Raw genomic sequence first — 14,578 nt, forward strand, 5'->3', positions numbered from 1 at the left:
CATTTAGTTTTTATTACATGTATTTATTGTCCTTTTTAATATATTTAGATTATTTTAATAATTAACCAAATGTTTTGCAAAGTAAGTATCTTAATTCTGTAACACATTTCATATTTTTATCTTTTGCATTTCTAATGCATATCTTTTTTATTATTTTTAAAATTATTGAATTTTTATTAAATAAGCCAAAAGATGTATTGTCATTAAAAATAACGCACTTTGCAAAAGTTTAAATAAATTATCCCTGATATATAAATATAAGAATTTTTATATTTGACGGTGGAAGTCATCCAAATAAAAGATAATGAAGCATCAAAAAAGACAATGACATGGGAAAGAAAAGATAATTAACCGATTATGAAACTCGAAAATATAATTATTTATCGTGCCCCCAAATCAAAATTCTGGATTCGTCACCGCCTTTAATGCTTGTGTATTCATCTACCTTATTTTAATAAAACTGAACTATTTTGATAGAAATGAAAATACTGTTTGTAAAATTATCACGTACATCGTTTTTGGCACGTGAAAATAGAAGCAACATTCGGGCAGTCAAAAACATTAATGAGAACCTTTTTTTTATTAAACTGTGAATAATTCAGGGTAGTTTAATTATTAATGTTTTATGACATTGATGGGCTTTATTTAATCTGATAATCACCCTGTATGTTTATAATTTATAGTACTATACCATAAGCTATGAACATATTTTGGACATAGAATTTCAGATCATAGACAGAAGCATACATATAATCGGGAAGTGTCGTCAAAACAACTTATTATTACCAGTAGTATTTAGTTTATCATTATAATTATAGTAATTATTACATTCCAATAGTAGTAGGAGTAGTAAAGAAGGAATCAAAGTAAATTTGATCCGTTTTATATTTGGAAATTTAGAAAATCAGCAATTTGTGGGAATGGTGACGTTGCAGGCACGGGCTAATTTGGCAGCGTTGGGAGATTGCAGGAATTGCTTATAGTCTGGGTTCCTGATGAACTCGCAGAAGCAACGCTCCTGCTCCTTGAGCCTGCTGCAGCATTCCCTCGATGGAGCACTCCCCAAAACTATCGGCAATGTGCACGACGAGATCCTCATCGGGTCGCAGGGCGGCGGTGGCAGTGGGGCCGCCGTGTCTCATGTAGCAGCACCACCATCACGAACAAGGCCGCAACCAAACCCTTCTTCATCTTAAATAATTCACACTATATGTATGTATGTTGAGAATTGTGTATTTTAAGTGGGGAGAAATAACCGTATTTATAGGAGTGAGAGGATTGGAATTGGCATTTAATTTTGTGGTATAATTCACCTTGCATGAAAACGCAGCTATGCTTATCCGCGCCCAAACGATGTCGTTTCAATAATCGTTCAATTTTGTCACGTTGACATTCTGAGAACACGTTAACTTCAATTTAAAACAAAAAATCAGGGGAGAAATAATTCATATGTATATATTTGAAAGTTCAGTTAAAAACATAAAATCAACCAAAGCTCATTTATTTATGAACAAATTGCACTATTTTGAAATTCATTTTACGAATTTATATATCTTTTAAATGCAATAAAGAAATATTCTATGGGACATACCCTTTTGAAAGCAATACCACGCCCTGTACATTCCTAATTTCTCCTAACAACTTACCGGGCAAAAATATTTCCAAATTAACAGTTACAAGGGTTTTTTAAAGAAAAGGTAACCAAAAAACTAGTAGTAGTATCAACTATATAAGGATTTTCACTTTTCAGTATTATTTTTATTTATGCGCATACAAAACTATACAAACCATACTATAACAACAATTTATGATAAATTTAATGATACAATTATGTCATGTTCTCAAAGTCCAATTTCTATTGAATTCTGCACTCCTTTTTCCCAATACGTACGAAATCAAGGTTTGTCAACCTTGTAGTAATTTAGAAAAACCATATTTAACTACTCACTCCGTCCACCGTTAATTGACACCATTTGACATGACACGGATTATAAGAAATGCAGTGAAAAATGAAAATATGAGTCCTACTTTTATATGTTAATTTTATACTGTGAGTGAGATGATTTAGTGGAATGTGGTTATGTGAGGTCGATTACCAAAAATAGTAAGAGGGTCAATTAATTGGGACAGCCGAAAAATGAAATTGGTGTCAATTAATGGGGGATGGAGGAAGCATTTCGAAATATAAACGCCTTTGTAGTCAAGTTTTGCCAACCCTAGTAACAAGTAGTAATATCCAAATATCTTGACATTTGACAATTATCTATTATTTCCCCATCCTAAAGTCGTGTTAAAGATAATGGATGTAAAAGGATTTAATATGATATTAATGTTAAAAATTCGTCTCTTATCTAATGAAAGCGCAGCAGAAAAATAAATATGAATATTGATCAAGATGCATATTCAATTATGTAAATTGAGCAACTGAAAACAAATACTAATAAAGTACTAATAAACTAGTACTACTTACTTTGTTATATTGGTTGAATTCAGTGCTATCGTACGTAGTCCATGCATATTATGGTACGGAACAATTTTGATATAAACATTTGTACAGTAGAAAGCTAAAAAGAACTTTATATGATGTGGGTTTTCTTTGTCCCACTTCACTGAAAAGCATAAGTAGATTAATTTGCTATATGGGCCCTTGGCCATGGGCTCATTACCTATTGCATGAAATAATTCAATCAAAGCTCAATTATAATTATTAATTAATTTGTATTAATCTAACCTAGCGCATTTTTTTCTTTTAATGGGTATATATATTATACTCCTTCCGCCCCAATAAATATGAAACGTTTGCTTTTCGGTACAAGATTTTATGTAGTGTTGTTTTGTGAGTTAAAGAAGAGAGAATAAAGTAAGAGAGAGAGAAAAGTAGAGATAAAGTTATTTCTATTTTAAGAAAAAGGAAAACATTTCATTTCTAGCGGGACAGAGGGAGTATTACTAATCAAATTATATAATAAGAGTCACATTTCACTTTTACCATAAATGATAAGTAGACCCCACATTTCACCAACCAATTATACTCATATTTTATTATAAAACTAATATATATAAGTGAGACTCATAATCCACTAACTTATTCAACCCACTTTTCTTTACATTTCTTAAAATCCGTACCCACGCTAAATGTGACACGTAATGTGGGATGGAGGTAGTATAAAAATAATAGTATGAGACCCTTTCTTCCTTATAAAACTCATTTTCTGTTATTTTTTCCGTGTTTCTATTTTACCTAAATTTTCTTTATTTTTACTGTGATTTATGGTGCAATTTTATTTTTTTTATGAAAATATCCTAATTTTGCGATATTAATTTATAAATTTACATTCTCTTAATTTCAAATACTATTATTGATAAAAAAAATTTATCAAATGACTAAATAGCTAATATCACATGCTTGAATATTTTTAAATATTATTCATGTTTCAATTTTATCATGAATGACAACAAACTATGCGAATTTCTATCTTGAGATTGAATTTTCATATGGGGCTAAAAATTTCAGTTTGAGCTAAATTAAAATTCTTGGTAAAATACCAATCATAAAAATCATTTTAAAGTTAAGCCTAGAGTAACAAATTAGCTTGATAATATATAATGAAATAATATTTTAAACGTTAGTGTTTTTATGAAAATAATTACTATATCATTTAACCAAATGTGAAATATTTGTTATTATATGTACTATAGATTCAGATTTTATTGCATAAATAACTTCACTTTTCCATGTTTTTATTGTTTCTCAATAAAAAATTAAAAATCATACTAACTCTGTCCCACATTAAGTATCACATTTAGTGTGGTCACGAATTTTAAGAAATGTACAAAAAAGTAGGTTGAATAAGTTAGTGGATTATGAGTCCCAGCGTCCCACTTATATATATTAGTTTTATAATAAAATGTGAGTAAAATTGGTTGGTGGAATGTGGGGTCTACTTACCATTTATGGTAAAAGTGAAATGTAACTCTTATTGTGAGACGAAAGTAGTACATGATACAACTAGTATATTGTTACCACTAACTCGAAATAGATGGATATGAGAAATGTTTTCTGTGCAAATAATGACAAAACTTTAATCACCTACTATGAAGTACCTGATGAACTTATTAGGAAATCACATAAGAAGTTACTGAAAGAAATATGATAGAATTCATATGTGAGCGAATTTAGGTATTGCCATAAAATATCCTTCAAGCCATTTTGACATTTTCTTCCGAAGAGTGGCTCAATGCATTGCATTTGGTCCTCTGGTGCAATTTTTTTTGTTAAAGGTATGTTGTCACGACCCAAAATGTTAGAGACTTATACGCAGTCTACTTATAAAGAGTATATATATGAAAAAATAGTTACTAATATCTTAATACTCCTACTTAGAATTTTGAGGGTATTTGTTTTGCACACGAATGATAAAAGCTGTAAAAACAATGTGCGAACTTTATATTTATATTTTCACTATGTCTAATGGTTACCCATCCACACCAGATAACTGATAGTTACAGATTACTAAAATTTTCGGTGTCAGTTCGATTTCCTAGAATGAATATCAGTTATAGTCAATAACAATAATCGCTAAAAAATAAAATTCACTAAGGATATTTTTTTCAATATAGTTAAGGAGGTATCTATGTTTCTAAATATTAAATACAATTATAATGGTTTTTTAAGACGCTTCCGTTCGAAGAGTCCTAAACAATAAAAAAAAATTAGTTAATTTATCCTTCGTTTAGAAACTATTTTTTTTTTCGTTATAAATTATTATTATTTTTAAAAAAATTCTAATCTAAATAATTGCGTCTCAATTTTTGTATTCTTAAAGTACAGTAGTAAGTATTTTTGTAGTGAATAACCTAAAAATCGGTTAAATTTTTTTTCAAATTTAATAACTCTGATAAATATATCTCATAGACATAAGTGAATGAAGTTAATTGAGGGGTTCTCTGTTACGGTTTGTTTCTTTTTCTCTCTTTCATTCCTTCAGTGTCTGTTTTTCTGTTGTTGGTGTCTTGTTCTTGGTTGAGCTGGTGGTGTGGCTTTTCAAGTGGAGGAAGGCAGTTTGCTGGTCGTGGTCGGGTTGCTGCTGACTTGTAGTGTTTATTTGCTTAGCTTAATGGTTTATTAATTCAGTGACAGGTAAATGGGGGGTTTGCATGATTTTTGGTTGTCTTTTTTTATTTTGTTCGTTTGTTTATTGTCGATTGTTTTGTTTACTGCGCATTCAGCTTGAGCATTTCTCTTGAAAAGTGAATGAAGTTAATTGGTTGCATTGCCTTTGACCATTTAGTCTTGCTTTCAAATCTTGGCTCAGTTACTTTTATTTGACACTTCTACCTTTCTTCCTTTCCATCGCCTTCATTTTTATTTTTTTTCTCCTCCTAGTAACAAAGTTCTTATTTTTGCACTTTTCCTGCTTCAATCTTCTTCAACCTTTCTTCTTTAATATCGAATCTTCTTTAATTTAAATTCTCACTAACTCTTGCGCGCAGTGGCGGAACCAGAAATACAAACAAGTTGGTGCTGAAATATTAATAATAATAAAATAATTTAAAAAATGATACTACCTCCGTCCACCAAAATTTGTTCCAGTTTTTCATTTCCGTCCGTCCCCCAAAATTTGTCCCATTTCACTTTTATCATTTTTGGTAATGGGCCCCATATTCCACTAACTCATTCCAACTCATTTTTTTATTATAAAACTAATATAAAAGTAGGACCCACAATCTACTAATTTTTTCAACTCACTTTCCATTACCTTTCTTAAAACCCGTGCCGGGTCAGAGTGGGACGAATTTTAGTGGAAGGAGGTAGTAATATATTATACTAGTACTAATATTTACTCTTACATATAACCTTTTTACAAAAGTTAAAGAGAACATTTTTTCAAGTTAAATCATACGCCAAAATTCTAGGACACTTAGATATAAAAAAATATAATAATTCAAAATAAAACTATAAAAATTATAAATTTATGAAATATTACCATTTTTTCATATTAAATCATATCCCTAAACTCTTGCTCTCATTAGTAATTAATATATTACATTTAAATAAAGTAAATAAATCAAAATAAAGAGAACATAATCTAATAAGGAGTAATATACATAATAAATATATTAATTATTGATGGTACAAGGAATTATAAATTCATACACCATACATATTGATAGTACATGAATTAGAATTAACAAATTGATAGTATAATTTTGTAGGCAAATTAATGGAAAAGGAATTAAATATATGAGTTAGAGTTAATAAAACTAATGGCTTCGATTTGATCAATCAAAATATCAGTAGTACTACTTCTTGAAAAAAAAAATACTAATAAATGAGTAGTTATCTGTCAAAAAGAGAAGTGAGATGTTGGTCCAAGAATTAAATAGGAGTATGAGTATTATTTAATAGCTGGGCTAATATTAAAAACGGGCCAATTAATTCTATTTTGAAGTTACAGCCCAATATCAAAAAACCTAAATCTGTAACTTTCTTCTTCCTCGGCACTTCACGGAGCTTCTGCAACTGGCGGCGCCCTTAAAGTTTCCGGTGATATTTAGTGATCAGGAACCGGCCAAGCCCCTGCTGGCGCGGGGGCTTGTCCTACGCTGGTTCCGCCACTGCTTGCGCGTATAAAAATTCACAAAACTCTTATATAGATTTCTATTGGCCAAAGTTTTATTGAAAAAATTAAATTATACTCTCTTTGTTCTAAGATAGTTGGACATTCCTTGTGAACACGAGATTTAAAAAATTAATTTATTAAGGATTAAAATCGAGAGAGTAAAGTAAGAGAGATGAAAAAATAGTGAGTATGAGAAAATATAAAGTTTTGCCAAAAATGAAAATGATTCAACTACTTTAAGACAACCCCTAAAAGGAATACGACTCAATTACTTTGGGATGGAAGGAGTATGTTTTACGAAAAAATATAAAACTTTATACTTCAAAAAAATATTACTACTCCATTTTGTTGGCTAATTAAATTCAAAATATATACTCCCTCCGTCCCGCTTTAGCAGTCCCATTGACTTTTCTGCACTCGTTTTGTAAAAATGATAATAAATAGTTAAAGTGGAGAAATAATAAAATAAAAATGAGAATAATGTGGATAAGACTCTTCTCTACATTATTCTTTTTTTTACTTTATTATTTCTCCATTTTAACTATTTATTATCATTTTTATAAAACGAGCGCAGAAAAGTCAATGGGACTGCTAAAGCAGGACGGAGGGAGTATATTTTTGTTATACTTTTCTGTATAAAACACACCTATACATTTATTGTAAATAGTAAGTCAAAGTGAATAGCATTATTAAATTGTAACTATGATTCTCATAATTTTATTTTAACTATGGAGAGAATTCACTTAATAGCCGACCAATTAAACGAGAGTAATAAAAACCGAAAAAAATAGGAAAAATAAAACATCCAATGAAACCAAAAATGCAGTATAATAATCATCCAAAAAAATCAAATGCTGTCGACCTGTCCTATTTTGGCACAACACCATATTTTGATTATTCTCCACTTCGTAATCTTAAATGATTATTATGAATGAATTGAATTAGTGGAATATGCGACCTTTTTGTCATTTACAGTAATTATAAACCAGTATTTTATTCATATCTAAAATGGATAAATAAAATTTGTATTTGAAGACAGAGGGAAGGGAGTACTAATTAATGTAATTTTGACCAGAAAATTTACGCGTTGAACAAATTGGCAAATTTGAAGAGTCAAACTGACCTTAATTTCCATATACTCCATGTATAGACATTATGACGCGTTTGCTTAATTATATTTTCCAAGATTGTACAAAGACTATACTCCAAAGTTTCCATCTTGAGTATTATGAATTTATCATTAGCAAACAGCCAAACCTATATAATCAGAATATGAAGATGGAATAATAACAAACTCATTCAATTCCAATGGCAGCATTTCTCTCTCTAATAAGTCTCCTCTTTGTCCTCATCGCCCAGCACTCCTCGTGTAGCATAATCCACGACGCCTGCACAGCCTCACGTGACCCTCCCGAATGCGAAGACTGGCTCTCCCGCTTCACTCACGTGCCTCCCAACGCCACCGCGTTGCAGCTCATCCAATCATCGCTCCACCTCATCTCCGGCGAACTCGAAAAGGGCCGCGTCTTAGTCCAAGACATCCTCAACGACCCCAACCGCACCGTCAAAGCCCAAAACTGTCTTGAAGGAGTGGATTCCAGCTTGTACCGCGCCGATCTCGTCTTCGGGGCTCTGCGCCGCCGCCAGACCAAGGAGGCGCGGGCGTGGATGAGCAGCTCGCTTGGGGCCAAGTACGACTGCTGGACGGAGCTCATCAATGAAACGTCGAATGCCAATGAAACGACGCCGTTCTTCAATTCTACTCCGATCAGTGGGGGCGGCCACACTCTGGCGATGCTGGTGAACTATGATTTGTATGATGAGAAAACCGGTTCTTGGGGCCCGGTCCGGACCGAGCGGGATGGCTTCTGGGAACCGGTTTCCCGGTCTAAATCCTTTTCGGGTGCTGGCGTGCCTCGGGGGTTGCAGGCTGACGTGGTGGTGTGCAAGGACGGAGGCGGGTGCCACTACGACACGGTGCAGAAGGCGGTCGACAACGCGCCTTCCGGTTCGGATAAGCGGTTCGTGGTATGGATAAAAACCGGGGTTTATGAGGAGACGGTTGTGGTGGGATTGGATAAGAGGAATGTGGTTTTCTTAGGAGATGGGATGGGCAAAACCGTCATTACCGGGTCAAAGAATGTTGGCCAGCCCGGGGTGTCAACATTTCGGTCTGCTACTGTTGGTATGTTTAAATTAAGTTTCTTTACATATGTTGGATTCCAAATATTTTATCATAAATTTGAACCGTTTAACAATAATTGACTAATTGAGGGATGGTGACGTTATCCATAAGCAATGCATCACATTCGTAGTCACTGATCTTGACCTATTACATGTACAGATAATGATTGGGATTGGATATTATAAAATTACAATTATCTAGTGAATATGTTGCATCCAAATATTTGATCGATTGTTTTTAAAATTGAACTATCCAAAAATTAAGGTTTGTGAAAATTTGTAAGCCTCTCCTTGCGTCTTCTCTACAGGAATTCTTGGAGATGGATTCATGGCAAGTAACATAACCTTCCAAAACACGGCTGGCCCGAAAACTTATCAAGCTGTGGCATTCCGATCAGACAGCGACCGCTCCATTATCGAAAATTGCGAATTCCTCGGCAATCAAGACACTCTGTACCCACATGGCATGCGGCAGTACTACAAATCCTGCCGCATCCAAGGGAACGTCGACTTCATCTTTGGTAACGCAGCCGCATTCTTCGAGGACTGCCACATCCTCGTTGCTCCGCGTCAGCAGAACCCTGAGAAAGGCGAGAAAAATGCTGTCACGGCCCACGGGAGGACGGACCCTGCCATGTCAACAGGGTTCGTCTTCCAAAATTGCGTGGTCAATGGAACAGAGGCCTATTTGGCTCTGTTCCGCCAAAATCCAAAGGTGCACACTAATTTCTTGGGTAGGCCATGGAAGGCCTACTCAAGGACTGTTTTTATCTCGTGTGAATTGGAGGATATTGTTACGTCAGATGGATGGATGCCGTGGGACGGGGATTTTGCGTTGGAGACTTTGTACTATGGAGAGTACAAGAATGCCGGTGCCGGATCGGACACATCGGGAAGAGTACGGTGGAGTAGCCGGATTCCGGCGGAGCATGTTGCGTCTTATTCTCTCGCAAATTTCATTCAAGGTGATCGGTGGATTAATGGCGTCTAAGTATCTAACGTATTGTTTCATTATTGCTTTAGTCAATACGTATTAATTTTAAATGCACCTCTCTCCAATCTTCATCGTTATTGATGTTGACCTATTTGTTACGGGGTATATAGATAATGACCATATTCAATAGGGTATTAGTAAAATTACAAATATCTAGTTAAATATGTTTGTGAATCCAAATATTCCCTCCGTCCCATTAAATATGCAACATTTGAGAATCGACACGAGTTTTTATATAGTGTTGTTTTGTGAGTTAATGAAGAAAGAGTAAAGTAAGATAGATGAAAAAGTAGAGATGTAGATATTTCCATTTTAGGAAACGTTTCATTTTTAATGAGACAAACTTAAAAGGAAAACGTTTCATTTCTAATGACACAGATAGAGTATTTGATGGATTATGTCCAATTGCCACTTAAAATCGGATTATCCAAAAATTTGGGTCTGTGAATATTTCTCATCTTCTTCTCTCTCTATATTGGAGTGTTTGGAGATGATTCAAGACATAGGTAACATGACCTTAAAAACCCTGCAGCCTCGTGTGGTGAATTTTGAGGTATGAAATATAAGCATCAATATACAAACAAACAATTACTTTCTCCGGTCTCCATTAAACGTCTCAAATTTTCTTATTAATTTGAACATTCCTTAATAAATGTCTTATTTCACTAGATCATACATTCTACTAACTCATTTTCACTCACATTTTATTATAAAACTAATATATAAAAGTAAAACTCACATTCAACTAATTTTTTCTATCTACTTTTACTAATAAAGTCAAACAATTTATTAAACCTTGCACCAGTGAAATATGAGATATTTAATGGGGACCAAGAGGGAGTAATAAAATTCCCTAAAATTACTTCTAATTGCAATAGAACATGATCAGAACATACACTGAAACAATTTAACTAAAACGATTTGAAACTAAAGTAATTTAATTGTTTTGAATTATCTTGGAAACTAAAGCTGAAAACAAACGCAGGAAGAAAACTAAAAAACTTATTAAGTCACGGAACTATGTTGATTTTATTAAACTCAATGAAAAAACTTCAAAGTAAAGAATAGCTCAAGTTGGAAGTGAAGCAAGCATCATCCTAAAGCTTTTGTTGGGAGTTTCTTCATGAATAGAAAAGAGGTCACAATCACACTACATAATCATGTGGTGAAGCTAGTGACTTGTATTTGATGTCTTAATAATTAAGGAAATGATTTCAAGAATGATAAGAGAAAGTGACGTAGAGAAATTACGTACTTTACCTAGCAATAGTTGACCACTTTTCATCTTTGAATATCTATAAATAGGTTAGGTAATGTTCAAATATAATGCAAAACATAAAAAATTAGAATAGAAAGTGGGTTAGAGAAAGCTAAAGCACATAGATAGCAAGAAAGAAAGAAAAGTTGCAGTGCCGAAGCACACCTCTGTTTGTTTTGCATTTAGAAATCTAATTTTCACTTGTCCTCAATAATTCATTTTTCAGAGTACTATATTGTGTATAAAAATATCCTAAACTACTCTCAATATAAATGCTCTGATAGTACATATTACTAGTTCCCTCCATGCTACCAAATGTTATTTCTTCACTAAATCTTGACTCAAAAGTTTAATTAAAGTGAACTCACTTCCTACACTAACCAAGGCTCACACCTTGAAACCAAAATAGAGTTGTATGCTAGTGATAGTCCACCTATAGTAAAAGGAATTTGATCCATCTAATCCCAGAAAATCTATATAAGATTTCATCTTGTTGAGATATTCCTTAAATTCATTGACATATTTGCTTTCTTGATGTTTTGAAGTTGTTTTAGATGGCCTTCGAGTGGCTAGCATAATTAGTGTGCAAAGCTTTTCAGATATCGTTTGTGGTTTTCAACCCTTGGATGAAAGATGCCTCTGATAAAGAAGACAATAGCCAAGCTGCTAATCGTTGGTCTTGACATTTCCAAGCCAGTGTGCCTCGGGAGTCGTCTGTGTGGTTGATGCACCAAGTGTAGTTGATGTTTGCTAAGACATACCTTCTTCGAGATGAAGGATTCTAGGCCATATCCCCATATGGATTCTTCGGTGAGTCAAACGCCAATGTCAGTTCATCACCGTCGACACGCTCAAGAACATTAGGTACTATTTCATTGGGTACCATAGCTGACGAGGCAGACTGATCTACCTCACCATGTTTGTTGATATCCAGTCTTCCTACCAGCGGAACCACTAAAGAACAAAGGGGTAAATTGTACCCCAAAAATCGATAACATTGTTATGCACTCCTACCCATTTTATTCATCCAAGTTCGACTCCCAGTTGCATTCATAGTGACACTCATAATAATCTCTTTTCACTTTATTAAGTGTTTGATACCCATGTCGAGAAAATAGCATATAAGAAAATAATCAAGATAATTGATCAGAAATTATTTTCTTACTTGTATGTTTGTTACGCTGCTGAGATTAACCCAGAAACATGATGTGTCAATTAGAATTACATTTGCACCCATTTTATATTTTTAATCTCATTAATGTTCATTTCTTTGCAACGACCTTAAAACCTGCCCACTGTCATCAATGGCAGCCAAATTTTTTTATTCAGAATTCATCCTCAACTGAATCAATAGCAGCAAAAAAACCTTATCAAAGTTCTTCGCACTCCCATCAATAGCCCCTAAAAAATCAAAATCATAACCCATGTGATTAAAAAAGAAATTTTTAGCTGCTTCACCTCTTCAAATCTTAACAGCCTTCAAATGGCTATTGATTTTCACCAATTGCAGCTTCATCTTCAAGATCCGCCTTAGATATTAGTAAGTTATTTCCTTTCTTTGTCGATTTTCTCATTCGCGAATCTGATGAAAAATAATCACAATTCAACGAACTACAACGCTGGCGACATTTTGGGCTATCACGTGCAGCGGTCCCACGTTTTTTTTGTCAAACAAATTCCAAATATTTCAATGTAACTTCATAGCAAAATAACCAGTGAAATCTCCCTACATGAAAACTATGGATTCATTGGAGAAAGTTGTGGTGATAAGAAATATAGAATGCAGAAGAGAAATAGAGATCATTAGAAGGACAAATGTTGGAAAGAATTTTTTTTCTTGACACGGCAGAAAAAAGGTAACTGCTGTAAGTGGGAATAGATACATACATCAAGTGTTTGACCAGAAACAGGCTGTTTTCTGGGCGGCTATCAAACGAACCATAAGTGTTTTCTGTTTTAAATGCTTTTAGTTTTTTTTCTTAATCTTTACAGCTTTTCTAATTTTTGTTTCATAAATTTCAGATTATTAGGTATTTTCTTTTGATTTTTTCTTAGTTTGTTCTCTTTGAATGTATCTGTTTTTGTATTTATTAATTAGGTGGTCGCATGGACGCGTCCACACTAACAATCCCTTCAAGGAACAGGTAATCGACAGTCAGTTATCAATTAATCGATAATCGAACTAAATAAATTCCATTACTGATTAATTGATAACTTAAACTCTTGGTGTCCGTTCGGTTTCCCATGAAAAATTCGGCTAAATACCCGATTAAAATTCTAATAAATACGTATATAACTTTGTGGAATACATCACAAAAGTGCTATGTAGTAGTTGTCGTGTCCGTTTTTCATTTTGGACCCGTGTTTGAATCTTGACTCAGTTACTTTTATTTGACTCTCTTTTACATTTTCTCTTTCCAAGCACCTTCTTTTTACTTTTTTTTTTGTCCCCCAGCAACAAATGAATCTTTTGAGAATGCATCAGCTGCCGCGATCACAATTGACCTTCTGTTGCACCGGAATTGCTAGAAACTTTAGAAATGTATCTGCAAATTCAAAAAAAAGAAATGCTAGCAGTGCCTCTCATCATAAATTGAAATACCCCTAAGAGCATCTCCAACAAGAAAAGGTAAATGGAATAGGTATATTATCAATTTACCTTCTCAAAAAGTGAAATATACCCTTTCAAAAAGTAACACATTCCAAAGAAAAAAGGTATATAGAAAGGTATATGATTTTTAAAAAATAAAATAATACTACAAAATGCATTAAAAAATATAGAGCGTAATACCTTCTCAAATACCTTCTCCCTTGGAGAATGATTTTTTATGAAAAGAAGGCAAATATGGTAGTTATAAGATTTTACCTCTCCACTGATGGATAGGTAAAGATACCTATTCAAAATGGGAAAAAAGGTATAATACTTTCTCAAATACCTCTCCACTTGGAGAATTATTTTTCATGCAAAAAAGGTAAATATGGTAGTTATCTAACTTTACTTCTCCATTTACCTCTCCCCTTGGAGATGCTCTAAAGGACCGAAGGGTATTTTGGACTAAAAAAGGTATAAAAAGTGCAAAAGTCCCTCCAACAATATTACATCAAAGTCTAAGGTTGTGTGGAAGTATTTTTGTAGTGAGGGGTGTCCATGGAAATATTTAAACTATGAGGGACTACATATGCAATATTGGAAAAGCATAATAAATTGGAGAATAAATTGGTTGTAACGTTCATAGCTAACATTTTGTAACTGATTTGGAGCTAACGGTTTAGCTCAAGTAGATGATACAAAAGAAGAGAGTGAGGAGCTCACTTGGTAGAGAGATCATCTGGAAGAGTTTTCTTCGTGAGTTCAGAGAGATTAGAGAAGCCAAGTGTGTGGTGTTCTTTTGTGATACTCTCTGTATAATTCAATAGTGTATCCCCTACATACTATCTTGAAATAAAATCATTCAAGCCGTTTATGCCCGTGGATGTAGACATTTACGTCGAACCACGTAATTCTTTGTGTGTTGTTCT

The 14,578-nt window shown here is 33.6% G+C and overlaps 1 protein-coding gene across 1 annotated transcript; it reads left to right on the top strand.

Moving 5' to 3' along the window:
• The first annotated feature begins 7,824 nt into the window (after positions 1 to 7,824).
• Positions 7,825 to 10,021, top strand: LOC125216392 (putative pectinesterase/pectinesterase inhibitor 51). Its single transcript, XM_048118086.2, has 2 exons — positions 7,825 to 8,808; positions 9,116 to 10,021. The coding sequence occupies exons 1-2, from the start codon at positions 7,932 to 7,934 to the stop codon at positions 9,796 to 9,798; spliced, it is 1,560 nt and encodes a 519-aa protein (XP_047974043.1). The 5' UTR covers positions 7,825 to 7,931; the 3' UTR covers positions 9,799 to 10,021.
• The last annotated feature ends 4,557 nt before the right edge of the window (positions 10,022 to 14,578 follow it).

The sequence above is a fragment of the Salvia hispanica genome, chromosome 3 (genome assembly GCF_029641045.1).
Source record: "Salvia hispanica isolate PSC_SH4W2 chromosome 3, Shi_PSC_v1, whole genome shotgun sequence".
Taxonomy (NCBI): Eukaryota; Viridiplantae; Streptophyta; class Magnoliopsida; order Lamiales; family Lamiaceae; genus Salvia; species Salvia hispanica.